This window comes from Embiotoca jacksoni, unplaced genomic scaffold (assembly GCF_022577435.1).
Source record: "Embiotoca jacksoni isolate LCO1_2020_lvr unplaced genomic scaffold, fEmbJac1.0.p SCAF_12, whole genome shotgun sequence".
Lineage (NCBI taxonomy): Eukaryota > Metazoa > Chordata > Actinopteri > Embiotocidae > Embiotoca > Embiotoca jacksoni.
Window position 1 is genome coordinate 8,271,441 of NW_027185252.1, and position 27,856 is coordinate 8,299,296.

The 27,856-nt window shown below is 40.5% G+C and overlaps 1 protein-coding gene and 1 long non-coding RNA gene across 3 annotated transcripts; one reads left to right on the top strand and one right to left on the bottom strand.

The window, feature by feature from the left end:
* Positions 1–120: 120 nt before the first annotated feature.
* Positions 121–25,032, bottom strand: LOC138195282 (gamma-adducin-like). Of its 2 annotated transcripts, XM_069144567.1 has the most exons (16): positions 24,767–25,032; positions 18,941–18,986; positions 17,799–18,027; positions 15,665–15,809; positions 14,816–14,967; positions 14,126–14,206; positions 12,581–12,730; positions 12,127–12,270; positions 10,541–10,639; positions 9,761–9,934; positions 7,156–7,416; positions 6,814–6,930; positions 5,238–5,327; positions 3,531–3,654; positions 1,943–2,038; positions 121–1,813 (listed from the first exon to the last, which is right to left on the bottom strand). In XM_069144567.1, exons 3-16 carry the CDS (start codon positions 17,997–17,999, stop codon positions 1,563–1,565), a joined length of 2,085 nt encoding a protein of 694 aa, XP_069000668.1. In that variant the 5' UTR covers positions 18,000–18,027; positions 18,941–18,986; positions 24,767–25,032; the 3' UTR covers positions 121–1,562. The 2 variants fall into 2 exon arrangements, with proteins under 2 accessions (XP_069000668.1, XP_069000667.1); XM_069144566.1 differs by lacking the exon at positions 18,941–18,986 and having other exon boundaries at positions 17,799–18,029.
* Positions 19,072–26,658, top strand: LOC138195283 (uncharacterized). Its single transcript, XR_011178006.1, has 4 exons — positions 19,072–19,145; positions 25,388–25,490; positions 25,953–26,046; positions 26,407–26,658. It is a non-coding gene; the product is annotated as an uncharacterized lncRNA (long non-coding RNA).
* Positions 26,659–27,856: the final 1,198 nt, after the last annotated feature.

Genomic DNA, 27,856 nt, shown 5'->3' on the forward strand with positions numbered 1-27,856 from the left:
CAGCCTGTGAGATAAATGCATCCGACAACAGCAGAAAACGTTCATGTTTTAAATTATAGTTAAGAAAAGACGATAACGTAAAATATCTTTCAGCTAAAAAGCAGGAGAGCAACAGAGCAGTTATGGATGATATCCCAGCTTTTATTACATCAGGCGGCTTTAAAGGACTGACTTTGAAGCAAGGTGACTAACGTGAAGCACCGTGGGGGAAAAAAAACAAACAAACAAACCTAGGCGATACAAACAGCAATGTAAACAACAGAGGAAATACAAGCACTTAGTTACAAGTAGTACAATTTGTAAACACGAGGCATGTTCAGTATATAAGGAGCTTAATTAAGGTGGGTAAAAAAAAAAACGTGATAAAAGAAGTGTTAAAATAGTGTTATTAGATTGTACTGTCACATCTCTATATTTCATTAACATTTGGTTTAGCGTAACAAAAGAACTTCACAAAAACAAAACTATTTACAAAGGCAACGACTTCACTCCCTTTGGGTTGAAACAAATCATTCACATTATAGACTGGGATGTAAATATATGGTCCTCTAATATACTTTATATCAAACTCTTAACAGTGGCTATGAAGAAAAGCTTTCCACAGCATATTGCTATCAACTGACTGCACAAACATCCATCACATTCAACGTTCTGTGATTCAGTCTTGGCACTTTCACTGTCAAACAACCTGAAAGAAGTGGTGGTTTTCTGTCAACTCTGGAAAAGTCACTCGTAAACAACACGCAACAAATCATCACTTCGCTGAGCTCTTTCTGTCAGTCACATCATATCTCATCACAATTACAATAAAGCAGCAACCATGGGAACAATACCACTCAAATGTAAAAACAGGAATTATTACTGTATTATCAATCACAGCATGTTTAGTAGAAGAGTTATTAGTATGTAAATATGTGAACACTATCAAATCATTTATGTAACTATCAAACACTATAATGTCATACCTATAATAAAAACCAACATATATTATTACAAGATAGTGGAACTATGGTTATGTTCAGATACAAATCGTACTTCTTATAAGGCTAACATCATTTCATCTTGATATCTCCAGCCACTGTTACACTACTGGTATGAGTCTTAAACTTTTATGAGCTGTCAGTATACATTCAACTTGTGCAAAAAGAAGAAGAAAATCACAAATATGTAACGGGTCCAATCTGATGTATTCATGTCTCCTGTGATACCGCTTTTTATAACCCCATTTAAAATATGGGTAATAACCACAAAAATGCAGTTTTGCATTCACCTTTGATTTGATTTCCCTTCACTGAGCCCTCAGTGGTTAATCATAATCTTGCACAGAAAGGAATTCATCCGTATTACCATCCGCTAGCACATCTTGGAAAATCTTTCACATTGAATAAAAGCTGTGACTAAATGAGGGGAAATTGAAAGGTGTATAAAAACAACTGTCCTGGCAGACTTTCTGACTAAATGTCATTTATCTTATTTCATTCCCCTTCAGTCAACTAAAAATTAAGAAGGCAATTCAGATATATTTCTTTCAAAACTTTTTTTTTTTTTCCGAGTAAATGCTCTCAGGCTTCTGTTTTTTCTTTCTCCTCCTTCTTCTTCTTGCTCTTCTTCAAGAACGAAGGTGTGCGGAACTTCATTTTCTTTTTCTTGGGGGACTTGGTTTGGCTTTCCGGGGTCTGAGGCTCCCCCGTCTTCTCCTTCGTCGTTATGGAGATTTCCACCGTTTCCGAAGTACTCACGCTCAGCTTGGACACCTCGATGCTCAGATCCTCCTCCACCTCTGCCAAGTGGTCGTTCCCGTTGGGTATTGTGTCTGTCAACAGATAAAACCAAGTCGGTGAAGAGGAAGACAAGGCTGTCATAACGAGTTTAATTATTCATTTAATCCGAGGTATTTCTTGTCCTTTTACGCGGACTGAAATATTCATATACGGCGAATTACCATGTTTAGCTGGCGTCAGTATGGGAGAGAGGGAGAGGGAGATGGTGGATCCATCAAATGTGGTCATCTCATCGGCATCAGTGACATCATCATCTTCTGTAAAAGGATTAAAGCCATGGAGGTCAGTAGTTCATCATGAGGCTTATTAGATGAACAAATTGCTTCCCTACTTGCAGCCGCAACAACAGGCTGTATTTCAGCAAAGTGGTGCCTTGAGCTAAATTCTGACTTGAGGATGCGATGACCATGTTACATCATTGTTTAGTGTCCTGGTCTCCCGAGTAGCACCAAGCAAAGAAGGCTGATACAAAAGCTATTATTTTTGCAGGCATTTGATCAGGTAGTGGACAAATTCAAGTTTTGGCCTGATGATGGCGCTACCTAAACAGTTAACATGGTTACAATCTTTCCAGAGGAAGGACGTGAATATCTGAATCAGATTTCGTGCAAGTCCGTTTTTTTCAAAGTAGGCATTTTGACTTGTCACGGTAGGGGAAGCACAGGCGTATTAGTACAGTCGGTAGGTGTGGACTGTGGCTGTACACCTGCCAATAGTCGACTATTTCATATTAATGGCAGCATACTCAAAAACATTTTTGCACAGGCACCGTCGCTGCATCCTGGGTTTAGAGCTTCCCAGGATGACTGTGATTGGACTGAAGAAATTCAGACAAGCCAGAGTGCTTTTTTTTTTTTTTTTTTTTTTCCCCCCCACAGCAGAATGATAGATCTGGCCAGGCCATTCTCTCCAGCGCTGGCACAGCGCCGTCAGGCTATGCGAGACTACAGGTGTGTTAATGATGGCTGCATTCCACTCAGGGGCAGATCCTGCTATTGCATGAACTGAACAACTTACTTGCATACACATGCGGCTTCCCTAAGGAACGAGTTCAAATGCGTGCAGGGAAAAACGTCTCCTTTTGCCGAGACATTTCAAATGCAACCGCGTGGTGGCACTAGAGAAAAGGTCAGGAAGTCACCGTCCTCTGAGCATCATAAATGTTTATACTAGCTTTCATGGCACTACATATAGTAGTTTATGAGATACTTCAATCTGGATCAGGAAGACATTACCATCATGGCAAAGACTAACAAAATTCACTCAACACTGGGTTCTTTAACAAATTCCAGTTCATTAATCTCTATTAGATGATGTGTTCCAAGACTGACCCATTATCCTGACAGTGAAAAATAAAGGTGCTACTCAGTTGCAGAAATGTTTCCCTCCTGCCTGCACATTTTTTTCCCCTTGTCCTCAGCCAGTCAGAACTAAGACATGAGGGAGTTTGACAAGACTGATGTCTTTGCAGCTCATCTCTCACCATCCCTGTGAGCGTACTTCACAGCTCAGAGGAAAAGTGAAACTGTGGACTGACAGTTTTGTCCTGATGGCATTTTTGCAGGAGACTTTCTTGTTTCTGTTAATTTAGTTCCTACATTTCCTCCATACGGGAGCCAAGGACTCTGGTTGGACTAATTCATTGTCCAGACTAAAAGCTAATGATACATTTTATGTGGCGACAACACAAATACAGCAAACTCTGTAAACACACAATTAGACGGACGTATGAAGAATAGGGTTGAGTACCGTCTTGGCCTTGCTGCTTTTTTTCTACCATGTTCTTGTATTCATCCAGCTCCTTCTCTGTGAGTTCGTTGAAGGGGTTGGGGGGAAGAGAGCGGGTCTGCTCCTCATCCTCAATGATGAAAGCCTGATGATACAGAGACGTGGACATTTTTGTTCGCTTTCATACAGAAATCTAATGTATGCGAGTGTCAGTGAAATGACAAATATAGAGTCAATGACTAAGTTACTCAGTGTAGAATTTTGACTCTACTGACTTTTCCATATTGATTAGAAATTCTTTTGAATACTGTTCACATTTATAGATGTTAATATTCTTTTTTTTATCCATACAAGTTTTTGAATGGATTTGTCGTTTTGTTTTTGGCTGACAGACTTGTGGGATTTAAAGGTCCACTGTGCGCTTCAGGGGAATCGGTTGGCTGAAATAGAATGTAATATTTGAGAATTATGTGTTCATTAGGTGTACCATCACCTGACACTAAGATTTGTATTTTTGCTATCTAAAGAATTTAACCTTTCATATCTGCCGAGGGAGCAGGTCCTAATCCATGGAGCCTGCCATATGTCTACAGTAGCCCAGAACGGACAAACCTAACTCTGGCTCTACCTTTTGCGGGGTTTTTTTTGTTGCTTTGCTTCTCTTGAGCCCAGTTCGGACCAAATATTTGCAATGAGACCAAACAGTCTAAGACCATTGCAAGGAAAGGTTCCAGCAGTGAGAATTGGCCCGTCTCAGCTCAACTCAAGCCTGCTGATGTTGGTGCATCCCGGTGTTTCTTGTGATTCAGGTTGTAAAGTCACCAGTGGGTAGTTTTCAAAATCAAGGCTTGCTTGTCAGAGGAAACACCAACGCATCTTAACGAGGGAACTGCTCCAGAAAAATACAGGAGAAATTGAAACAGCTGTCATAAATCCCCTGGGTATTCTGTTGAAGCACCGTGGGTCCGAACTCCTGTGTTTTTCCTTGTTTGTCTTTTTTCTATCTTTTTGTTTAAGGTTTTCATTCTTTGATCACTACTAAAAATGAAAGTGTTGCAAGTAACTCACTATCACTACCCTCACTCATGTTTTTAAACGCTACAAATTATATGCAGCTACGAAATAGCCTTAAAAGCCGGCACTTAAAACTGAAGTACAAAGAGTTGTTGGTGTGGAAACGTAACACCGTCTTGTCTGGTTGCTCTGGTCTAAACTGACGGGTTTCAGGATGTTGCAGACCAATTGCAGAGTAATTGCGAGTTTGTCGCAAGGCCATTTGAAAAGGGACGGCGACGCGAGGGCTGTTGAGTTGGTTACAATCTGCAATTATCACCTCTGCTCGTTCAGTTTTATTGAGCACTGGAGAAGGCATAGCAATAACTGTTCTCGTCGTTTCATCATGCTAAATTTTGACACAACAAGGAACATCGTCACTGATTCGAGGCTCTCTTTTGTCTTTGGGGAAGCGCAATGTTTCTCCTTCAGCTGTCTTGTCTTAAATAAGACTGTTAGCTGGGAGTCAAAGTTTTTAACTTTGGACAGGAGGTGAATGTTTTGATTGGGTGATGGCCCTGAGCAGGACAATATGTTACTGTGGTGATTTCTCTTTATGTTTTAAGAACAAGACTAACTCAGAAAAACTACAAATTACAGCGAGACAAGCTTTATTATGGAGGTGTGGCTGCCCCTGTAGCCTCATAGCTTTTAACAAATGCTACGTATACTTACTGGTCCTTTTACGGTGTCCACAACAATGCCTGCTAGTAACTGAGATTTTGGTCCTGGAGTCATCTGGTCACCTCTGTGCTGTTCTTTTATCTGAACAGATACATGCAACAAAATCATATTGAATGTGGTTCAGGGGTTTTTCACATTATTATTACATAGTTACAGACACACTCAGTGAATGACATTATAGCTGCTCAGTTGATAAATCCATCAGTTTTACAACTGATTTTGTATGCTTCCATGTTTGGTGTTCTTGTCAGTAGAACTGCAATAATTTGCTAAATAATCAATGAAGTCAATCAGGAAAAAAACTTCTCTTCAAAAAATTTTGCTTCTCAGATATGAGGATTTGATGCTTGTTTTTGTCAGACTGTAAATATCACAGTAAACTGAATATTTTGAGAATTTGATAATATCACTGTGGATATAATCAATCAATGTTTCCTTTTATTTTGTAGATAAAAGAATTGATAAATTGAGACAAAATAATCAGCAGATTCATCAATGATTAGGACAATCCTTGACTGAAACCCTCAAAGTCAGAGGGCCTGATTTATGAAGATCTCAAATAAAGGGTACTAAATTGCGTGTTTGTTCAAAAAGTTTGCGCATTTATTTTGCACCCGTTTTGCGGATGATTTACTAAGAGTAATTGCGTCTATGACATCAGATGCAAATCGTTCCATTTAAATGAGGTGGGTGTTAAAGTGATTCCAGCCGTTCTAACAGAACAACCGCAAAAGGAGGACGAAAATCTGATCCCATTGAAATTAATAAACAGAAATAGGGCCTATAACAAGAACAAAACGCTATATAGGAGATTATCGGCGAGGAAGTCAATGGGAATAACAAAAAAATCAATAGTTTAAATTATGAGAAGATGGCAAGATAATAGGAGATGGCTTATGATAAAACGTTGGCAAATAAAACCGGAGGGACGGTGGATGAGACACAAGCACCGATCAGCAGGGCACGCTTTTTCTGTGTAAGCAGGTAATTTGGTTTCATTCAGTGCATCGCGAGTGCTCGGGAACCTTACGTAGCCTACCTGTAAATTCTGCGGGACACATTGAGGTCCTGTGACAGTAAACCTGCAGGTAATTTGGTTTCATTCAGTGCATCGCGAGTGCTCGGGAACCTTACGAAGCCCACCTGTAAATTCTGCGGGACACATTGAGGACCTGTGACAGTAAACCTGCAGGTAATTTGGTTTCATTCAGTGCATCGCAAGTGCTCGGGAACCTTACGAAGCCTACCTGTAAATTCTGCGGGACACATTGAGGACCTGTGACAGTAAACCTGGCTAGCACGACTGGGTGGGATACGTAAGCAGCGACACGCTGGAATGACCCAGAGGGAAGTAAATGCAGAGTCGCAAGAAGGTTTTTTAATTGCTGGTATTTGGTGGTTCCTCCTGTTGTTGACTGTCAATCATCATTCAGTTAATCCAATAATTTAAAAATGTAATCCCTGCACAAATGTCTGAATAATTTGTTCCTTTAGTGAATCTCTGCTGCCCAAGTTTGTAACACATGGGGGCAGTGTTGTAGAACAATGTGATTATTTTTCTACTGACCCGGTTCCTCTTATCCAAAACCTCAGTGGGATTAGTGTTGAGTGGGACAAACTGGTTGGGGTCCTCGATCTTTATTGAGGTGCCAAAGCTGTTGCCTGGCTCTGAGGACTTCATCCACTGAGAAAATAAAGAAAAAAAAAGAAAAAAAAGAAAGAAAAAAAGAAAAGGATTAATAACAGCAAATCAAACATTTAAAACATGCATTTCTCATAGTTGCCACAAGAGGGCAGACTAATACAAAAGAATGTCAGCTCCCAAACTCAAGTTTCCTTCAGACACCAAAGCAGATCGAATTTTGATTACTCAATTCGCTGTTACAGTTTGACATGAAATTCCACGCACCGTGGTTTTGGTCCTGGGGCTGACGTCCCCGCTGGGGGACTGTTCAGGAACATTGACCCTCAAGTAGCTGTTGGGCGAGTTGAGCCACCGGGTTCGTTCTCTCTGCTGTTTCTGCGCCATAAACTTAAAGGGGCTGCGCAGACCCAGCTCACTGTCCTCCGGTGGCACAGCTGACACTGTGGCAGGGATTTCCACGTCGTTCTTTGAGCGAGGTTTTTCCCGGACAATGGGGTTCCTGTAAGAGTAGCCTGTTCTGTATCCCTAGTGGGGTCACACAGAGAGGAAACATTATTCTAACATGTGAATTAGACTGTTTATTGTTGCCAGAGGAGAAAATGTTTGCAGTATTTTGCACCATTCTTCAGCACTGACACAACAAATGAAATCTGAAATACTAACCACAAGAGAACCACAATTCAAACAACTCTCAGGCCACCCAAGATCCACTTACACAATGCTTTTAAATATTTAAACAAGACAGTATATACAAACAGCATTTTTGCAGATGTAACCAGTTTCAGAGAAACAAGAGAAAACTTTGGTTACAAGGAGTGTGTTGTTTGTTGTTAACAATGCATCAAAGACCAGGAGAGACAACTAGAATACTACTGATGGGAACTTGCAGTACTATGTGTAATGTGTAGCAGTACAACTCTGCAATCAAAAAACAAATAACCAGAAGTGGCGTTTCTGCCAGGCAAGATGACAAGTTTACCACACGAAAAAAAAAAATCCCTGCGTTGGGCTTTGATCACCACAGTGAGAGAAAGCCATGTTTTTTTTTTCAGAGAACTGTTCACAGGAACCTGAAGCACAGAGTCCAAATGGTTTAAATGTAAATGCAACACAGCAAATGCATACCAGCTGTAGCATTTATAATATTTCTGCACAGGCTAGTGCACGAGAAGCATCCTCAAGTTTATTATTGTGCGATTGCTGGTTGCATTTCCAATGTGACATATTGCTATTTGGATATAATGAATGGGTGCCTGGATGGATGGGAGTGTACATTTAATTAAAGTGGTTACTTTTGAAAGACTGAGGCTAAACTCCTCATCCATACACCTCATCTGTTCCTGTATTCTTTCTCCTTGCTCAGTTTAGAAGAGGAACATCCTGTCCTTTCATCATTTTTGTTGCTTTTAAAACTGGACAGGCCCCCTTTCTAAATCACCTTCTTCCTCCTGTATTATTAGCCGTGGCCTTTAGTGCACCCAAGGCTGCTGTTGTCTTTGCCTTGGCACCATGTCTGACACCATCACAGATAGCAAACTCCACCCTCAGGCGTGGAAGGTCATGACCTCCAATTACAGCGACTGTCCTGGCATTTGCACCCGGTGGCGAACTCAAAAGTCTCGGAGAAAATGCCAAATCCCATTTCCAAATTGAGTAGACTCGAGTCCTTCCACTAAGTGATTGTGTGGTCTGTGCTGCTGCAACTGCCCACAGCATGCCTCGCCATCTGGAAGCTATGATTGAGAGGGTGGGCGAGCTATGATCACACAGAGCTAACACAGCTGCAGCCTGTTCCAGCCACAGTTGTTAGTGAGTAGTACACTGACTAGTAGAACAGACAGGCTGACATCTTCTGTATCCACAGAACTTGTCAGGGCATGGCCATGATCAGTGCGGTTAGAATAGCAGCGTGTCGACTTTCAGAAGTGCAGCGCAGAAATCTTGAGCATGTAACAAAACCAGTGGACAGCCTGTTCGCCACGATCACTGTGCTTTTACATGTGTTCACAATAATTACTTGCCATTTTGCAAATTCCAGCGATCTCGCTGCAGTAAATATGTTTAATAGAAGCTCTGCTGAAGGTATTACGGCAAACACAAATAATCCCTCATTTACAGTTAGCAATGCTCTTTCACCTCAAAACAAACCACATGCTGGGTGAGCACAAAAAACACAGAAAAACTAGAAGAGATGGGGAATGTGGTCTTATTAAGAGAATTAGGCTACCAATCGTCGCACTTCTTCCCCTCTATTGGTCTAATCATGCAGAATGTGTTAAATTACACGAGTTTCATTAAGTTTGAAAATTGCAAATAGTTTTTGTGCAAACATGTTTTGAGTAAATATTATCAAAAAAAGTATTTAAAAAGTTTTTATAGAAGATATAACATTTATGACTCAAGAATGTTTTTTTTTTTAACTGTGAGCCCGTGGTTTTCTTTAGTTCAGAAAATATAAAAGTGTGAGAACTAAAATATTTCCAGCTATTTCTATTATGTGCAGGATGCTTATTTTTAGAGGAAGTGATTACATATGACTCTTTCTTTATTAGATAGTAGGTACTAGTCTTACTGTTACAGCCAAATTTACCTATCTGGAGATTAATAAAGTTTTAGCTTTAAAAAGAAATTGCAACTTTGTCCTTGACATACAAGTTTTTCCAACACCCACAATCTTTAATCTAAAAACTGCATAAACCTCCATACATTGCAATATGCAATATGACTCAATTACACATTTTTCAGATTAGATTGAAACAAACCAAATCTCGTTTCATTGTGTTCTCTAATCAGACACTTCCCGAGGAAGTGTCCGAGACAGGAAGCTCAAAGCATCATGGGTAAAAAACACAGGTCAGGGTTCACTCACCAGGTTGTCGAGCATCCTCATGAGGGACTCGAACTCGGCCTCGCCCACCCTCCATTTGACCTCATTGTCCATCACCACCCCGGCAGCGGCCACTCCCTGGGTCAGGGGTTTAAACTTGTTCCTGTCCAGGAGTACGAGGTTGTCCACGCCGCCCGAGCACCTCAAAGCATTCACCTAAACAAATGCTTTTATTTAGTGAGATTATTCCGTTAAGGCAACTTTTATTTTGAGTTACAAGCCAAAGTAATATTCTGTGTTAAGTTACCGACAATTTTCCTCGTGCATTCAGAAATTTTAAACCACACTCACACAGGAAACATTCATTTGAGGACGTTAAATATTATCTGATGGATTTTATTTAAAAAAACGGTTTAATATATGATGTAATTATATGTGAACTGGACTGTAAATACAGCAAAATTATGTAAAAACACCACAACGGGTTCCCCGGCACAAAGCAACAGAATCACTGCAGGGTTCCACCCGACTGTACATTGATCTCCAGCACATACTTGACTTAAACATACTTTGTTGGATTTCAGATTTGCCGTCATTTCAGCCACACTTTGTTTCGTTCCTTTGTAAACAAAGGAAAAAGATTTCTACAAGTGGAGAATGAAAAATGATATCCGATTCATACACATAACTTAAGAGTTAACTTTGTCAAGTGTGTGTGAAAGGCTCACTCAAGCTTACAAATCGCGTTTAAACTGAAAAGTAAAATTACATTTTATTACCATGCAGAGGAAGTTTCAAGAATAAGACTTAAGGTTTCTGTACCTGGATTTCACAGGCTTGCTGTGAGTGGTACACATAGTGAAACGCTTCCTCCACCGTTTCTCCCAGAGCCAGTAGCCCATGGCTCCTCAGGACCATCACCTGAAAAACACAGAACCCTTGAGCTGCCCGATGGCTTGCTAATGACAGACACACTGATGTGCATTGATCAATTCATGCATTAATCAGCAAATGTTCCCTTATTAACACAGGTCTCCACATAATACACATGTAGCATCTTAAAATAAAACCAAACATACTGTTTATTTTGCTCAGCTTAGAATAAATACTGTAGTAGTGTGGAAAAAAAGCCCGCTTGGTTCTGTCCAAGAGCAACAAATCCTTTAAAACTCACGAAGTGACGTGTTTTTTTTCTCAGTTATTTTATTCATGCACAAAGTGAAGTGTAAAATTCAGTTTGTGGTTTTACAAAGGGGGTTCAAGCAAGATTATTTCTTCACTTGAGTCCTGTAGTTTTTGCTGGTTGCCTAGCAACCTCACAGTGATGACTAGAGCAAAGAAAGGCTGCATCCAGTGAAAAGTAGTCAAGTGTTTAACAAGAGATGAGCATTTAAAACGAATATACTATTAAATATTAGCTGGGATCTATTTGGCTACCTAGCAGAGTTTGCGCTGCTCCTCATTTTCATTTTATTTGTATGAAAGAGGTCCGTATAGACCTTTTTGATGGTTGATGGTTGTAGTTGTCTTTGCATGTTTCTGCTGTTTGTGCAGCAGCATCTAATCTTTAACGATTTACTGGAGCCTCGTGTTCTTCTTCTCGTCATTTGATGTTTAATGTCAATTGGTAAACAGCTTTTAGGTGCATTACTGCCACCTGCTGGCGATAGTAAGGCGTTACCTCCAGGCACCATTAAAAAGTCTTTGTTGACATTTCTTGAGATTCTGCAAATGGAGCTGTTGTGAAGCAAGAAAAAGTTTTTCTGATGATCCAAGTATCATCAACAAGTAAAACAAGGCGACAGTCGCAATAAACTATTGGAGCGTCTATTTTTTAATAACTATTGGAAAATTTGAAAATCATGACCAAGCAACACATAACCTCCCGGCACAGTTTAAAAAAAAAAAAAAAAAAAAAACTTTGGTGAAGGTCAGATCAGACGTTTCCAGCAGCTCCCGCTGTTTATGCTGAGCTAATTCTCTCCTGGCATTGACGGCATATGTAGGTGACAAATAAGAGAAAAGAATCAATTCGCTCATCCAATTTTCACCAATAAAGAAAATAAGTAAAAAAAAAATTTAAACTATTCCCTGAAGAGGTATTTTCTAAAATTCTGTTATTTTTATGTATGTAAAATGGTTTAAACAATTAAAAGGTAAAATCCGTTTTAGACACAATACCTAAGGTGTCCAAAGGATAGAAGGTGACATGCTTTATTTAATTTTTCACAATATGCTATTGTATTTATATTAAACAGCCAACAGGCACAAATAACCTCTTCTGTAGGCACACGTGCATTCAGTCTCATATAATAAGTGAAGACCTCTTTGAAGCAGTCGCTGAAAGCCGCTCTGTCCCATGTGAAAAGTGAGCCTGCCACTAATGGAGTGCCTCGATCTGACAGTACCTTGGCAGTTGGGCCCAGAGCTTTCTGAAACTCCACCTTCTCCTCTTTATTATCCAGACTGCCGTGGTAACCATAGCAGCTCACGTCTCCCAGAAGCAAAGCCTCCTGGGAAATGGGCAGGATTCCACATTTCATCGAGGACACCTGTTAGCAAGGGATAAAAGCAACTGAGACCATGACGCACCAACATCTAAATAGAGGCACATTTTTTGCTATCAGGCACAAAATAAAACTGTACACAGCAATGTTCATCATATACTGTGCATTTTACAGCCTAGCTTCAAAGGAAATGGTAAAAATGCATCACGGGGTGTCTGCATTTAAAATAACTTGGCATGCAGTGGGCTGCCTTTAATTGAGGCTCCCTCCTTTGGTGCAAAATAAGCATTTAGCAGCACTTTTTATGCTTTGATTAAAACGAAGCTCATTTAATATTTGCCTGGAGCATACTTACAGCAGCTGTAGCTGGGGTATGTATATGGATGATACATCTCACATCAGGGCGCATTGAGTAAATGGCTGTATGAGGAGCAAATCCAAAATGGTCGATGCCCAGATCACTAGAACCCTGATCCACAACTTCACCAATTATGTTTACTTTCACCTTAAAATGGCAGAAAAGAAGAGCAAAGTTAGAGCTTTGAAGAGTGCCAGTAGTTGTTGTTGTAGTAAGGGAGGAATAGTTTAAAAGAAAAACAAAATCTGTTCCTGTTATTTCAGAACACAAAAGAGAAAAGTCTATAATACTAAACTTACAGGTAATTACAAGCAGCACGACTGAACCATTAAAGGTACCGAGTGGAGTTTGCTTCAAAACAAAGTTATGTTTACGTTCATTTATTTCACATACACATTCTGTAGGCCTGTCATAGTCATTACATAATTGCCTGACTGCGATTATTTGAGCTGACTCCAATCGTTTGGCATGATTTGTAGAATCGTTTCCATTCATCTGTACAAAAACAGCACAACGAAACAAACAGAAATTTCCATCACTTTTCTCCCCCGTGTTTCACCAGCAGTCTTCTAGTGATGTCATCACCTTGTGTCCCCTTTTTCAGCTCTGGTTTAATGGCACAAGTGAAGAATTAGCGCCAACATAACACCATTTTTATTTCGATTATTGTATTGTGATCATACAACATCGATCCCGGGGCTACGAATTAAACAATCCACAGTGCCTTAAAGCTTGGATTACTTCATATTGTAGTTGTAGCTGTATATCAGTGCTGATCCAACCTGATAATAATAACAACTTTACTACATTATGTTCCTTGAGATAACTTGTGTAGTATTTGGCACTATGTAAAGAAAACTGAATTGAATTACTGTATATTTTATCAACAATAACCAAGATATAAATTAATTTAAAATATCCTAGAATTACAAGAGAAGAATGTCACTCCAATTTATTTTAAATTAACCTGACTGCATTCAGAATCAGCTGACCTTTCTAGGTGCTTGTGGTTAATAAAGAAAAGTTAGGTAAAATAAAGCCTCCAATGAGGCTCTGAGTAAATGACAATTTGTCCTTCTCTACAACAGTTTTTGTCCTTGGCATGACACGCTAAACACTCGATGAGAACTTATGACAGAAAAACGAAAAGCTATAATTGTGATGAATAATAGAGGGAAACCAATGATTTTTGAGCACAGCAGGTTCTACACTCAGACACGTTGAGAAAGGTGTCAGAGGTCTGTCTGAAACAGGTCTGGCAGACATAATGTGAGTTGAACACAGACAGTATTACCATCAGGTGTAGCTGACAACAATACGGGGTCACTTTCAGGTGTCTGGCCATTCCCAGTGAAATAACAGGCACAAAAATGTCTTACTGCGGAACATTTTCACATTGTAGAGAATGTGTTCAGTGAATTTACAAAGACACTGATTGTGATTTCAACCTATACACTGAATTTGATTTACGTGTAAAGCTCCACGACAAAGCACAGTTACCCATAATTGGAAAATGAGAGCACACACAGCCATTGTGCTTACCAAATTTGCTGCCGTCACCTCAGCAAAACACAGACCTCGTGGACCGATGAGAACATGGTCCTGCTCTTTACTGACACGCACCTGAGACAAAAAGAACACATTAGTAAATGCAAAATGTAACTGTATCCTGGCAACAATAAAAATGAAATGCGTAAATTTCAACATTTTTAAACCTCCAGTTGTAAATTTGTTCTTGTTAGGGTCAAAATGGCAGCTAAACTGCATTGCTGCAAGGGGAGTCTACATCTCCACCCTTGGAAAGTTCTTTAAACTGGGTTGGCAGCGGCTCAAAGCAAGGAGACCTATTTCCCCGAATTGAGGGTACAGGAAACTCCGAACCACAGAAGAACGCTGTTTTGACTCTGAAAGACTCAAAGCTTAGTGCGAGAGTTGATGAAACTGACTTCCGGGGATTTTTCTTTTGGGAAAATCTGAGCTTCGCATCTTCACACCTCAGGTGCTCATCAAATATTTCATTGTGAAATTCCTCCTTTTGGGAACCTGCTCATATTCACAAACCTTACATTTCTCAATCATAAATAATATATGGGTTCAGAAAATAACGAGGTATTCCCCTTCAAGCCTTCCAGGAGCCAGAGAACATGAGGCTCACGTAAGAAAGAAACACAAACCTTGTGCTGCATACATAAGCAGGTGTGCACTGGAGCGTGATTGTGAAGTTGTACTCACAGTAATGTAGGAGCTTGTAAAACGAGCCCAGCTGAAGAGGTCAACGAGCCTGTAGAGGCTGGCCAGCCTGCAGCGACTCTGTCTCTCCCCTTTGGCAAAGGAAGGAGACTCAGTGCCATACAAGTCATTGACTGGAGTCACCATCCCAAAGCCTGTCACAAGACATAGCATCATCAGTAAACTTCAGTTCATCCAAAACATTGACAAGGATGTTTACATGGTTTGTTTCCACAGTATTTAAAGATAAAACATCTCAGGGAACTTTCCACAGCTGAAGATTAAAAAAAGGCCTTTCTCAGAATTCTCAATGTGAAACTGAAGGGTATTTTTGGACTGTAACACCATATAAGGGCATTTAATGATACAGGACCTGATCTTTTACAGCCTCTTTAGCTTTTTAAAAGAGCATGTCAGTCTCAACAACTTCACAGCCATTTCCTACCGTGACATTTTCCCAAATATTTGCAATTTTGACTGTTAAATTATCTTTAATTGATCTTTTCAGTTCCAGGGTGCCCTGTGAAATCCCCAGAAACACAAGGCCAATAGGTCAGGCTAACATAATTAGAATTGCAAACTGCTATAATTCATTACCAAGAATGGTCATGAGTGCGGTTAATAAAAACACTTGACAATTAAAAATTCAGTCAACAACTTTCTGCCTTTTCTGCTGTCTCAGGGTTGTTTGGTGTCACAAGAGCCTGAGAATTCAAGCCACTGACAATGAAAGATATTCAGCCTGCATAATGCACACAGACGGAGGATACACGCTGAATGACAATCAGGCCCGGAGGGAGATAGATGGATACATTCACACACACAAACACACAAACACACACTGCCACTTACTGATGGACGAAGTCAAGGGGCCAGCCCCTCCCACGGTGCTGGCCATGACTAGGTCAGCGATCTGTCTCAGCGCAAGAAGACCTGAAGGGTTGTTGCCCTTCGTCATCTGGTCCTGAATCAGGCCTTCCAACTCATCTTTAAACACCTGGAAACAAATACAAAAAAACTTTTGTTAAGGGAAAAAGAGACACAAACACCATGGTAAAGCTCCATTAACCCTGGCAAGTCATATATAATGGGTAAACAAAAAGTTCCAAGATTGTGACGTGACATTGCATTACGCATGAGGAAGCTGTAACCAAAACCATCATGAAAAAAGTATTCCAGGTTTTGTTGTTTCATCAACATTTTCTAACAAGTTTTTGTGTGCGTTTGCGATTTCTTCAGGCACCTGAAACTTGACAGTCAGACCCTGCGGGACGAACACATGGCGCACAACCCTTGTGAATGTCAAAGAAATCCAACCTGGCTGCGCTTCTGCCCCTCCTAAAACAAATGTTGCTCAAAACACACCGTTTGTGTGCGACAGTCGTCCTTGTTGTCATGGAACTTTATGATTGCCCTTTGTATACACAACCTAACCTTGACCTCTTTCCAGCTCCTCCTCAGGATGTGTCAGGGAGAACAGCGTGCTTCCAGTTGCTCTTTATTACAACTGTACACAAATCACAAAAGACAACTTAAAAAGCTCTTTGTGTGTCTGTGAAAAGGGGGTTCATTAGAAGCAGGGGGATGGCTTTAAACCTGACCATCAATTTTTGCATCAAGAGAAGCCTGTGAATCTTGAAACAGCACTATTTTCCTGTGAGCTGCAGCTAAGCTCTGGCATTGTGCTTCATCCGACCACGGTTCCCATGGTGATGAGATGAGTTCCACTTGTTGGGTCTGTTATGCAACCGTACATGAGTGTGGGCTCGTCTTATTTCCGTGCACTTCATAGGCATGTGTGTATTGCACCACCTCGTACCACATCTAATCAGACTACACTGGTCTGTTTTGCATCCATTCGTATTTATATTATAAATAGAACATCTGCTATTATATGGTGTCACTAATATTTTGTGAATCCCTATTATGTCAGTGGGGGTAGACTAAATAAAAGGAACACCCCAGTGTAATGCAATGCAGTTCAATAGCACTGCAGCCTACATCTCTAAAACAGTTTCAATAACCTCCATTGTAGGACAGTTGAATTTGCCTGCATTTGTTTGCAAGATGTACCTGATAAACCGCTGTTGGTTGGAGAATGAAAAGATGATTGACTATTAGGGAAATAGCGAAAAATGCCCACTGCAATGAGTACAAAATAAGACAACAAATATATATATATATATATATTTTTTTTTTTGCTATGTAGCGATAGTATAACATTACTGACAGTGTTAATATGTTAAGTTAGTTGTTTGTTCGGTGTCTGTTTGTTCAGAGGCATAAAGAATAGCTGTATCTAACAAGCTGAAGCAACTTTATCTGGCAAACAAACCAGGTGTACCGTTTTGATTGTTCAAAACAAAGCTATAGTTCAGCTTATGAAAACACAAACTGTACTGAAAAACATTCCAAATGCCGTTGTTATATGATTTGGCTGTGGCTGTTTTCTTGCTACTATTGTCTTGCTAAAACTGCAAATTATAGCTTAAATTTGAGGTTTAACAGATCACCATTTATTTTTAGTCAAAGCAGTACTGGGTCCATACAATCTAACTTTATAATCATCACGTATAAAATAAGACAACTCCAAGCTACAAGAATACACACAATTTAACCAAACAAGGCAAACAACCCAAAATCACAGTCTGAGTGAGGGCAAACTTAACGCAACAGTGACTCACTATCGCCTCCTAACATGGAAAAAGGTATAACAAGACGGGACTCCATTTTTACATATTGCACCTTTAACACTAAACTCCTTAATGACGTTGGTAGGCTTGGACAGTGACGATAGTGGTGATATTTTACAGAGAAAAATCACATTTTTCATAATGGCCTTCACGTAACCAAGAAAAAAACACAATGCATTTAAGTCGGTCTTGAGCGAAGCCTCTCTTCCGGCTTTCAAAGCGCAGTTTATTACTCATCCTCAGTGAAAGCTTGTGTGTAGGTGGGCACTTATATAGAGCTGTGGGCTACATACTGGACTCTGCAGGATCTGGGTGACCCTCTTCTTCTGCTCCATCATGTTAAAATCCTGCCTCAGGTCCGGTGACATGTTCCTGCTTCGGAGGTATTCAGGGTCATTCTCGTCCATGCGGTCAAAGTAGCGCTCCTTGGAGTCGTTGCTGGACAGGGACAGGGTCAGAGACCCCACGGTCTGCCTGACGTCCACCAGACTCATGTTGCCTCTGCAAGGCCTCCTCCTCTACCTCTGGACGAGAGGAGAAAACATCACAGCTTACTTCACATTCAGGCCGACAAGGCGACGCGTGTTGCTTTAGCTGAAAAGACACTGTAGGGGTGCAATGGTGACTCATGTAATTACAGAGATGGAGACAAAAGAGATGCGAACATTGTTACAGGATTGATGCTGTTTTGCAAGAGCTGTTGATATGCAAAAAATAACGAGTTAGTCATAGCTGCTGGAACATAATGCAAGATTTTTTTTTTTCCCCTTTTTTTTTTGCTGAAATAAGGCCAGTTTAACACCACAGTGAATGTGGACATCTCCACAAACACTCGCAGAGCCAACATTGTCTATCTCACAAGTACTTAATTCCTACTTAGTGGGCTTCATCGCCAAACGTTCGCCATGTATTTCCTCTCTACACAGATGGAGAGCAGCTCGTAAAGTGTGAGAAGGAAGCAGCAACAGTTCCCTCATTTCTACTTTGCAGCAGGAGAGCTCCAGATCTTGGTCAACAGTAAACAAAGGTAGGCCTCGTGTAAATAAGCTCGTCTGAAAAGCAGTTAACGCCTCTGCCACTGCGGTGTTACCTGGATGTGTGGGTGGAGGGGGGGATGGGGGGGGGGGGGGAAACACAAGGGATACAGCCAGGACTATGTTACATTAGGCCTGCAAAATGAAAGAGTTTTCACCACACTCAAAACCAAGGCAACACTCTCATAGCTGGCTGAGCAGCAGCCTGTTATCCAGCCACTCGACGCATGGCATCAAATTACAACTTTAAAACCATTTATGCTGCGAAAAGTAACGCGGGAGGGGATGCATTAGCCGAAGGCGAGATATAACGCAATGTGTAAGATTAATAAAATGCAAAGACACCGCATAATCCCACGTGTAAAACTGTTACTGTCAATTCAAAAAAAAAAAAAAATTACCTGAAATAAAGTCTTCCTGCGTGCTGCCGGATTTCTCCCACAGAGGCTGCAGATGAAAGTAAACCAAGCGCACGTATCGTTATTCCCGCTTCGGATACATGGTGGAGTAAAAGAAAAAAAAAAAAAAAAAAAAAAAAAAAAAAAAAAAGCTTGCAGGACGCAACTTGCCGCTACAGTATCCAGACGGAGCAGGCTGCCCGCTGCGGTAAGTAGTGAGTTGAAGAGCGAAGAGTGGCTGCATGGAGGAGGGTGTGGGTGTGTTTGTGTGGGAAAAAGGAAAAGTGACCATGTGACTTCACTTATCCACCCACTAGGCCTTATGTATTCAGCGGGACAAAGGAATGGGCGCTCAGGACCGGGTCTTTCTACTCTTATCTTTCCAGCGACCTTATTTCTGTGCTATAGTTTTATCTTCTACCCCCACCTATAACCCCGAAGGAACTTGTTATAAGGCTGCTTATGGTGAAATTCTCAAGAAAAGTTAGTGATTTAAAAAAAAAAAGAAAGAAAAAAAAAAGTTTTTTATCTTCTCTGTCTGTCTATGTGTTATTCATTAACTCCTGCCTCTTCATTTCATAAACAACCGAGGCTCCTGTGTTGCCTCAGTCGAGGTTTATATCAAAGCTATATGGCCCAGCCATACCAAAACAGTAGAAGTTCAAAGACAGAACAAGTGCTTCCCTCAAAAAAAGTTTCCAATAATATAGGATGTTTCCTCACAAAGAGCAATGAATGTCCTCTCAAAGAGGAAATACTAGATGATTTCTTATTATGTTAGTCACATCACAATTAATCTCACTTCCACAATGTAATCCCATTCATGTGCCAAACATACACCACTATATCTGCCATGTTTATCCACTGCTTGATCAGTTTTGAAGTTAAATGACCAGCAGTGAATGTGCCGACTTTGCTTTCTTGGAGATCATATGTGATTCGCTGTAATTAGTAATGACTATTTAGTGATAATAGAAACATTTTATGGAGCTTTATGCTAGGTTGTTATAATAAAAAAAAAACACTTGATGTTTTTGTTTATGGAAATTAAATGAGCTCTTTTACTTTAAACAGGACATAAGATTAAAGTGAATATGTGCAGCTTTATCTTGAAAAGGGCAGCGATCCCTCGTCTTCCTGATCCACCTCTCCACTATTTTCTGCCTTGCTGGTCAGCCTCTCCACAGAGTATTGCAGCAATATTCAAATGCATTCCCTTTTAAATGAATACAACACCAGAATTTCAAATTTTCTCAGCACAATGCTGCTGCCAGCCCACGAAGTTATTACCCCTTTAATCAGACACACTCACACAACTATCTAGATTTGGGGAGTAGCAGAGAGCAGGGTTGGATCACTGGCTGACATAACAACTCCAGGAGACAGAATGGAGTCGGGGAGGCGGGGCAGATATGTGAACATATGGCTTGATGTAATGAAAAGCAGAACTTTCTCACTCCAGAGCAGTGTGACCCCCCCCTCCTTCCTCTAAAACCCTGAAACCCTGCCTCCCTGTTCCTGGCAGAGTTCCCACCGAATCCACATGCAAGCTTAAATGTCTGCGCTCAACATCCTCCCACCCTCCAGCCCCCGCATTCTTGCTGACTATTTGAACTTTTTCAGAGAGGGCAGTCTGTCTTGAAAGCATGGCCCAAATGTCAGGTGTTATTAGTCGAGGTCTCATTCGTACAGATTACTGCTGAGGATATTGATGTCCACAAATGAAAGCGCACCTGTGTTTTGTCACAAACCAGCCACACGTGCAAATGCTCCCTGGATAAATCAATCCAATAAAACTCGATAATCGGAAATGCTGAGTCATATAATTCTTTATGGTAGAAGTCCAAGAGATAGTGATGCTGTTCCGGAAATTTTGCTCTTAGACATGATGCCCCAATTATTAGCTTTGGTTCATAGTTATTAAAAGACCCACCCTCAGCCTGGACATGGGAGTTTATTTTATCAATCCTTCTTAAATCCCCCTATAATGAATTTAATGCCTCAAAATCCTGATGTTCTCTACAAAACAATGTACATTCTCATCTGATATAAAAGGTATAATTTGGTTAACAACCACCGACAGTGTGGTGGAAAAACAACCAGAGTAAACTGCATTTCATTCAGAGCAGTAAACTCCAGAAAAACTGCAAGATATAACAAGAAAAAGTCTGCCTTTCCATCTTAAAGGTTTAGAGAGGAGTAGGCGAAAGCTGTCAGGGTGTCGTTCGGATGAGGAAGTACTGTGTGAACCGGAGTAAATCCAAAGTAAAAAACCTGAGAGACGTCAGCACAAAGAATACCGATCAGTGTCGTGTTGTGGTTGAACTTTGGCTGAAACTCAGAAAAAAGTCTGGTACTGTGGTAGGCAGAGTATGTTGTACTGAAAAAGTGGGATGCATGAAGCCACCTTTTGCCCTGCGAATTCTGTCTCTCAGTAATTTGATCTTGTCTGTGCTGTTGATGGATTTGAGGCTGGAGCTTTATCTGCTTTCCCTGAACAGGGAAAAAGCTGAGGGAGGGAGGGATCTTTGTTCTTTAACACGTTACAGCCTATAGATTATTCAGTGCAGGGAGGATGCACAATGAAGTGTGCATCACATTATGATTAAACAAGTATGTTTCCCTATAGATGATAGAAAATGTAAGAAGCTACAATTTTGCTGTGCATGCAGTGCACTGTAATTGCACAGGAACTGTTGCTGCTGCTGCTCCTATATTATTAGTATTAGTATTATTAGTATTTTTACTATGAATTTTGAGGCTTTTGTGCTTTGAAGCAATGAATCAGAATGGGCCCATGTCACTCAAAATACAGCGCAATATTACACTTGGCTTGTATTCAGGCCAGTGAGTGTTTGGGGGTTTAAATGTAAATGGTAAATATAAAAACAACAGAACAGAGTGGGGACTGAAAAAAGAATAAAATACCCTCTTTTAAAAGATTTGTAATTCATAAAAACGAGAAGATATTCATCGATAGCAGACAAGATCATGAAGTAGTTTTCAATGACAATTATTTTTTATATAGAGAACCATTAGTTATGTAAATGTAAGTAAGCTTTCCTGCAGGGATTCAGTATCAGCATTCGGACATCACGTAATCTAATCAAATAGAATTCACATATAAAAGTCAAGTTCCAAAAATACTGGATAACACATTTCCCATAATGCAACTAGTATACTGCTCAACACACAGCCTGCAGCAGCATGTAGCCATTGTTATTTTTGGAAAACTCAAACAGCATTTCATTATTTTTCATGGCTCATTTTTTCACATAATGTTTGAATAGTTCTGCTCTGTTTTATACTCTGGTCATTAAAGTTATTATATGTTTTACAGTCTACCACCACTGGACTATATGAGACCAGGTGATGGATGATTCTCTTTTCTATAATTATATATTTTTATACTTTATGTCTCCTGGTTGAATCAGATGGATTTCCCTTTTACAGCAGTAAAATCTGGTGGAATAACAGGGAAAAAAAAGTTGCCCCTCTTTCAGCCAGAATGTCCCCTCTGCTCTTCAAGCTGTCAGGAGGAGAACGGTGGTCTAAATTCAGCCTGTGTGCCAAACCAAAGCTCAGCAGGGCTAAAGAATACAACGTGGAGTGGATTGCTGTTAATGAGGACACTGCAGACGTCTTCCTAAAATCACCTGCGAGGTTCATTCTTACCAATCAGAAACATTCAGGGCGACATTTTCATGGTGTTTATCTGGTAAGTGAAAAAAGAGACAACTTTGTCTCAGGTCTGTGCAAGCATGGTTGCCATGGTAACCACTGCTTATGCTGTATGAGACAGAATTTGTAGTGTGTATCTGCGCATGGCATGAAAACACCACCAGAACTCTACCAGCTATGGGGGGGGGGGGGGATTTCTCACATTTGACACTGATTATTCGGCCTCTTTGACCGATTGTTCCTCCTTGTCGTGAGAGCAGAAGGTGAAGGGTCGCAGTATTTTCTCGTTAACCAAAGCCACTCTGTCTCGATTTCCTTGACGACTGAAATCTCAACTGTTTCCCCTCCAACTACAGACATGTTTGAAATATTGGCCATCAGACCCTTCAGCCAGCCAGTCTCCTCCCACATATCCATTTCTGCAAGGCACCATTTTTATCAGCTCAATCAGCCTTAACCCCGAGTGCAAGCTAAATGAAACTGCCTGCTTATAGGCACATAGCAGCAAAAATAATCGGGGAAGTTTAATTTGAATCTATATTTCAATTATATTTAGATATTAATGAACAAAGCTGCACGAGCTAAAAAAACAAAACATTTTAGAATTGACCACAAATAGTTTTATACCACCTTTAACCCCCCCCTTAAACACTTAAAGTGTCACGCTGTCATGCAGATATTATGACTGAGTTCATATTCTGTCCAGGTTGCTCTGTTAGTGTTTATGAACCGAACTGTCTAATTTAATGCTATTTCTAAAATAAAATCAAAAGTTCCTGGGCCCAGAGTATACAAGAGCTTGTAGTTTTCCAGGTACACTGTACCTTAAAATACAACAGCTAAACTTGCATACGGAGGTGTTGCCGAGAGAAGAGAACTTCTACCACGGAGTTTCTTATATTTCTACTACAAAACAATGCTATTGTTTTGATGTCTTCACACAGAATATATCACTCCACGACTTGCTAAAAGCGGTCGTGCTACACGCCCTCAGCAGGGTGGGTGGTAACAACAGAGCACACTTTGAACCTGAAACAATTTACATTGTTACAGTTGGATGGCTGCCTTCACAGCATTTGGGTGTAGACCTGCATCAGCACAGATGTGTGGGTGCACGTAATCACACCCACAGACACACATTGCAGTTGTGTGGAAAGAGGCAGACTTTGTTTACCTAAGTGGAGGAGCTGGCGTAGTCCTTACTGTGGTTGTCTTTGGATGGCCTCCATGTTGGAGATCTAGTGGTTAGTGTGTGGTTCACTATAATTGAAGCTGAGCTGCGGTTTGGCGAACACATCCCTCATATGTTGTCACATTCAAATCAAAACTATGAGAAAACAAAGTGGTGGTTTTCAGTTTTGTGATGCAATAAATTTTCTGTAAAGCTTTTACGTTTATGCTAAAACCTGACATTTACTACAAACTGAAAATGATCCAAATGTGGTGCAGTGAAAGAATGGCGATGACAGCGTAAAACTTAATCTAAAACTCTATAAAATGAAAACTGTGTAAAAGTGTGAAATGTAACAGGAAAAATCGATTGCACTGGTGAAATGTTTTGGGTCAGGACCTGCCTTTTCGATTTTATGCCTGTCTATAACTCACATCGCCAGGCAGACATATTATGAAATCCTGTGCTACCTCAGCTCCACATCTAAAGTCAACAATTGCTTGTTCGGAGTAATGTTTCAAGAGGCTGACATTAATTGAAAGCAGCTGTTTGAAGGCTCTGCAGCTGGAGTTGACAGTGCAGCTGCAGACAGGCCAGTTAGGCAGCGAAGATCTAACGCAATGTTAAATCAAGAAAACGCAGTGGAAACACACACAACCAAGTTTTACTGCAAAATTACCCCCTAGACACTCAGAAACTCACGTCTTGGTATTTTGCATGATGTTTCCAAGGACGTCATTCCACAAAAAAAAACAAAACATGTATCAGAATTTGTTGCAAAGAAATAAAGTTCTGATGGACTGTAAAATGCCTTTTATCTGTTACCCGTGTATTGAAAACAGCCTTTTACTCTCTAAAAAAGCATCAAAGCCCACATATCACAAAATTTCACCATGCCATATAACTCATTTGCTTTGATCTCAGCTGTAGCGAATGCCTGCTTCCACAGATAAAAAGATAAAATGAACACAACTTACAGTGATGGCTGTTTTTTACACTTATCCTGCAGGAGAATTCTTCTTCTTTTTTTTTTTTTTTTTCAAACTCCCACAGTTCTTGCCGTTGCTAGATAGCTGTTTACATTATCACTTTGAAGAGGGTCATCTGGTTTCCCACAAGAGAGGTAACTGCTGCTTTGCCTCTGATCTCCTGAACTCCCTCGGCTCCTCTGTGACAGCGGCTGCCTATTCTCATAAGAAAGCTAGAAAACTTGACAGAGGAGGTTGTGGAGACCAAGCTCTCAGATGGGACTGTGCTGGACTGAAAAAAAAATATGGGAGGGACGAGCCTCCTCCACCCCCCCCCCCTCCACCCCCCCCAGAACATACCGTGTATTACACTGACTCATTTCCCTGAGTCACATACTTCATCAACTGTTTCTGAAGGTGCAGTAATACTGAAGCTTTTATGAAGTCGCAATTACTTGCTACATTTGTTTTCTAACCATAAATGGAGGAAAACTGCAGCAATCTCCTGCCAGGCATATTTTTCCTCTGCATATTGAGCGTGCCTCATGTTCTAAATTTCGCTCCCGATGAGGGCATTGCACACAGTGAACACTTGCCTGCTTTCACCTCCTCCCACATACTCTCTTGCAGTGAATGAGTGGGATGTGCTGCTCTCCCTCTTTGCTGCACCACCTGAGTACATCGGGCATCCGAAGAGTGCATGCTATTGCTGTGGAGACAGAAGAAATACAAGGTAATTAATTACACGCTGTAGGTTGAGAGTTACATCTTTGACAGACTATAGCAACAACTGCACCATAATGAATGACAATTAAACACTGAATGTGGGAGACAGCAAACTATGCATGCATGTGATTGCTGGGTCTACGTGCAGTTTGTCTAATCAAAATGATAAGAGCGCTGGAAACCCATCAAGAAACACCAACAGTTTAAAAGATGTAAACTTATGTGCAGATTCGCCTTCATAATACGTCAAGTCTCTGCTGTGATAGCTATGATATGGCATCTACAATATTTATGCTCTCAGTAAACATAGATATGACCTGTACAGTGAAACTCCAGATGTTTTGGATGTGAAACCAACAGGAAACTGTCCGCTGTGAATTTTATTTGACTTGGCATCAGCTGATGGGTTAAATTTAGACGTTTTTCTTCTCCCACCCACTACGGTGCTGTTGTTGTTGTCTTTGCGCAGGCTGATAAAACATTCATTTCCTGAGCTTTCTGCAATCGCTGAACCACACCCAGAGGATGGCCCCAGTCAGAGAGCACACCCAGGGAAGTCAAAGGTCCATGTCTGATGAAGTTATTAAAATAAACATCAATACAGTGAGGCACAGAAACTTCCTCTCTACGAATAAAACTGAGCTTTTATTAAAACATGTTTTAGTCCTACACACACACACACACACACACACACACACACACACACACACACAAAGAAAGAGAGTAGGAGGCCTGAGAAAGTCTCTAAAATGATACCATGTGTGGTGAAACTCATTGAGAATATTCCTACACTGCCATCTAGTGAGGACTTGGCAAACACAAGTGACAGCAAAAGATGTCACCTCTGTTCCAGTGTCTCCTCCTGTCATAAACGCTCTTCATGGTCTCTCTCTATCTCTTTCTTTCATTTTGTTTTTGTACAGGCTGAAGCAGCTATCTGGAAAATCAAGAATAAGAAGCTCGGAGCAGTGGAGGCAGAGAACGACACACTGTGGTTGGTAGCTTTGGGCTGTGAGGTTTGAACTTCAGATTTAGGCAAAGCATGACTCCGTTTATTCCAGTAAGGAGTGTCAGTCAGACACTTTGTGAGGTTGTCTTGCTCAGAGAGTGGAACTTCAACTTTAAGCGTTGTAATTTTAATTTCAATTCGTTCAAATAAATAGATTTCATGTGATATAAAACTTGAGTGGAAGTGACATAATTATCAACGAATGTAACATGAATCTACTCAATTCTTACATGTAATTTATCAAATATTTATGAACAATCAGGCGTATTAGAAGTAAAAGAAGTCATTTCTTATTCAACTATATTTAGCAAATAAATAAATAAAATCAATTCCAGAGTATCTTGTAATAATCCAACCACAAAATGTTTTCATGGCAACTTTGTTCATAGCAAATGTTTTTTTTTCCCCCTCAGCAACATTTGACCGAAAATCACATTCATGAGAATTTCAGCATAAACACGACTCCAATATATGAAGGATCTTCTTCGCATCACAGAGAAAAGTGGTGACATGATCACAGAAATTGGCTACCACAGGACATCATGCGGTATACTAGGGGAGATGTCAGGTATGTTGACATAACAGCTGTGACAAAAATAACTAGTTTCGTCTGGTATAGACTCTTAAAATAGTGCCATGGATGACCTTGAAATGCTTGAAGGAAATTAATGATGAGCTAAACTTTTGAAGGCATTACTAAGATAAGATCCAATCATTTTCCAGTTAAGATGGAGGTCTAAAACTCAATCCAACAGAGCGATAGGGAAAAAAAGAAGTGAATCTCTTTCGAGAAGAAACTGAAATATTAGTGTTTCATTGAAGTATCATTACTGACAAAATGTAATCTAATATGCTGTAACTGGCTCTGAAACTAAAAGGGGACCAAAAAGAGCAATGCGAGTCAAGATTTTTCAGAGGACATTTTACAGAGGAAAGCATTTGTACTCGTACCTGTGACTTGTCAGAAACACTGGCATCAAATTTGAGCATGCCTTCAAAATATGTAACCAATCACACACCTTTGAAAAGTTGATATGTGTCACGCATACCTGCAGTAGAGGGAGGATCATCTGATGGCAGTGGCAGAGATAGTCTGAGACAAATGAGTTGCTTCATGTCAGGAAAAAAGAAACCACGAGATGAGCGTTCTGTTTTTTTCTTGAGCTGCTTTCATTTCGGGAACAACATGAGCATGCACCACCAGTGTTTGACTCTGCTGCTGTTACTTATCACAGAGCCCAACAGTTTGTAAATAAATCAAAGCTCCTCTCTTGGGGCTACGGGGCTACGCTGTTTGTATTCAGGAGTCTCTGCAGTGTGCCTTTCTTGTGTTCTGCTCTTGTCAACCGAGCACTCGCCGAGAC